General features: G+C 38.2%; 1 protein-coding gene across 1 annotated transcript; it reads right to left on the reverse strand.

The window, feature by feature from the left end:
* Nucleotides 1-774: 774 nt before the first annotated feature.
* LOC127137460 (U11/U12 small nuclear ribonucleoprotein 31 kDa protein) lies at nt 775-1,608 on the reverse strand. The gene is made up of 2 exons (XM_051063918.1): nt 1,139-1,608; nt 775-1,051 (listed from the first exon to the last, which is right to left on the reverse strand). Exons 1-2 carry the CDS (start codon nt 1,606-1,608, stop codon nt 775-777), a joined length of 747 nt encoding a protein of 248 aa, XP_050919875.1.
* Between the last annotated feature and the right edge of the window lie 535 nt (nt 1,609-2,143).

Raw genomic sequence — 2,143 nt, forward strand, 5'->3', positions numbered from 1 at the left:
TCTTGGAGAAGCAATTTAAGCATTCTAAGAGAAACTTGAGAAATACTCATCAATTTGCATAAAAATGCTCAGTAGACATCAAAGAGTAAAGGTAATCAGAAGAACTGTTACCCATGGTTTTAAACTGCTTTCCACAAGAACGGCGACAGTAATTGTGACTACAAGTCTACAACCTATGCTTTTCAAGATCTCAACAACCACATCAAATCCAGCTATATCTGACTACAATATTCTACATATCAAATATCATAACATAACCACCACAATTGTAATTAAAAACCTTACTTATATGATAACAAGATGTGCATAAAGTAAACCAGGGTGTTACAATTTGATTACATTACATGTTTTAACTGAACCAAAATAAAAAACATAACGAACAGGCTTTTCCTTTCTATTTTACAGGTAAACCGAATGCTAAATAAAGCCAATAAATAAGAGACTCGTCTGTCATCATTCATCAACTATGAAAATATGGAATACACAAAAATGCTCATCACCAATTCACCGCCACTATCACTAATTACTACCACAATAACTAATAACTAACATGTGCTTGTGATCAAAACCATAAACACATCCAACCAAGCCAACAACATATAAACAATTTCATCAATTACACCATATCTTGATAAAAACAAAAAATTGCCATTTAGATCTATGAAACACTGGCACATATATAGACACGACACACATGACTAGTTGAATAATGCGGTAATGCGGAATACCAAACACACACCTTCAATCTGAAGTGTCAATGCTACATAGTCATGATCAATCATCATCATCATGATCACTCTCATCACTGAAATACCCAGCTTTCTTCCCTTTCTTCTTCGTCTTGTTGTTGTCCAAACCCTCATCATCATTTGTGTTTCTCCCCATCAACCTTTCACCCGCTTCATCATCCACAACAGAAGCCCAATTATCGTTAAACTGCTCCGCAGCTATCTGACCACCCTCCTCCTCCTCCTCATCACCTTCCTCCTCCCCATCCCTATCCCTCAGCCCACTAAATCCCCGTCGCGGATTCTTAGGCTGAGGCCGCGGCCTTGGCCCCAATTGATTCTTAGGACACTCATACGACAAATGACCATGCCCCCCACACTAATAACACAAAAAAGTCTCAGTATTGTACACGCGCTTCCAAATAAACTCCGGAGCACGTCCACTATCAGCAGCAATAGAAGCAGTTAGAGTCCTTCCATTGAGAATCTTCTTATTCATCTCCACCACGGCGCGTTGGGCGTCATTACGAGAAACGAATTGGACAAACGCGACACCGCGGCTTAGGCGCGTGTGACGGTCTTTGAGAACGGTTACACGCGCGATGCGGCCGAAAGTAGAGAAGAGCGTATGGAGATCGGAGTTTGTTAGGGAGTAATCTAGATTAGAAACGTATAGCGTCGATTTTGATGGTGCTAAGGGTTCACCTGTTCCTCCTATTGATGATCCTTTGTTGTTCGGTTTTGATTGGGTTTGATTACTGGATATGGTGCCGGTGGTGGTGTTGGGGGTTGAGGACGAAGCGCAGTAGCGGTAGTAGAAAACATCGTCGTCTTCATCACTGACGCTGTGTTTTCGTTTGTGTTTCTTCTTGCTTGACATTTTTTTCGGTTCAGGTTTTTTGTTTCCGGCAACGGCGTTCGGTTTCCGGCGACGGAATTAGTTCTCCGATGCTTCTTTATTCTATAGAGGAAATCTGAGAGTGGAGAGATTCTATAATGCGTTTGAGAAACCCTAGAGAAGTGAAGCGAAACTCCAAGCGGATCTGGACATGGATCCGGATATTTTGGAATGGTTTTATATATGGTTTTATCCATTCTTATTTTTTTATAAGCAGTACTATCCATATGTAAATGGACAACTTGCTCACCGCCAGAGTACTTGTAAAGATAGCATAAAACTAAAAATTATTATGTTTTAATATTTTTTTATTTAATTGGTCAGCCACCCATCTGCATATATAAATTTTAATAATTTTTTGTTAGTATGATGCTAGATTTTTTTAGACAAAAATTTCTAGTTCGTTAGATATACAATTTTATTATATTATTTTAGATTATATTTTAATATCTTAAGATAAATAGAGTTATTGAAATTTAGCAAAAATAGAATAGAGTGAAATAGAAATTTTATTACT

This window comes from Lathyrus oleraceus, chromosome 4 (genome assembly GCF_024323335.1).
Source record: "Lathyrus oleraceus cultivar Zhongwan6 chromosome 4, CAAS_Psat_ZW6_1.0, whole genome shotgun sequence".
Lineage (NCBI taxonomy): Eukaryota > Viridiplantae > Streptophyta > Magnoliopsida > Fabales > Fabaceae > Lathyrus > Lathyrus oleraceus.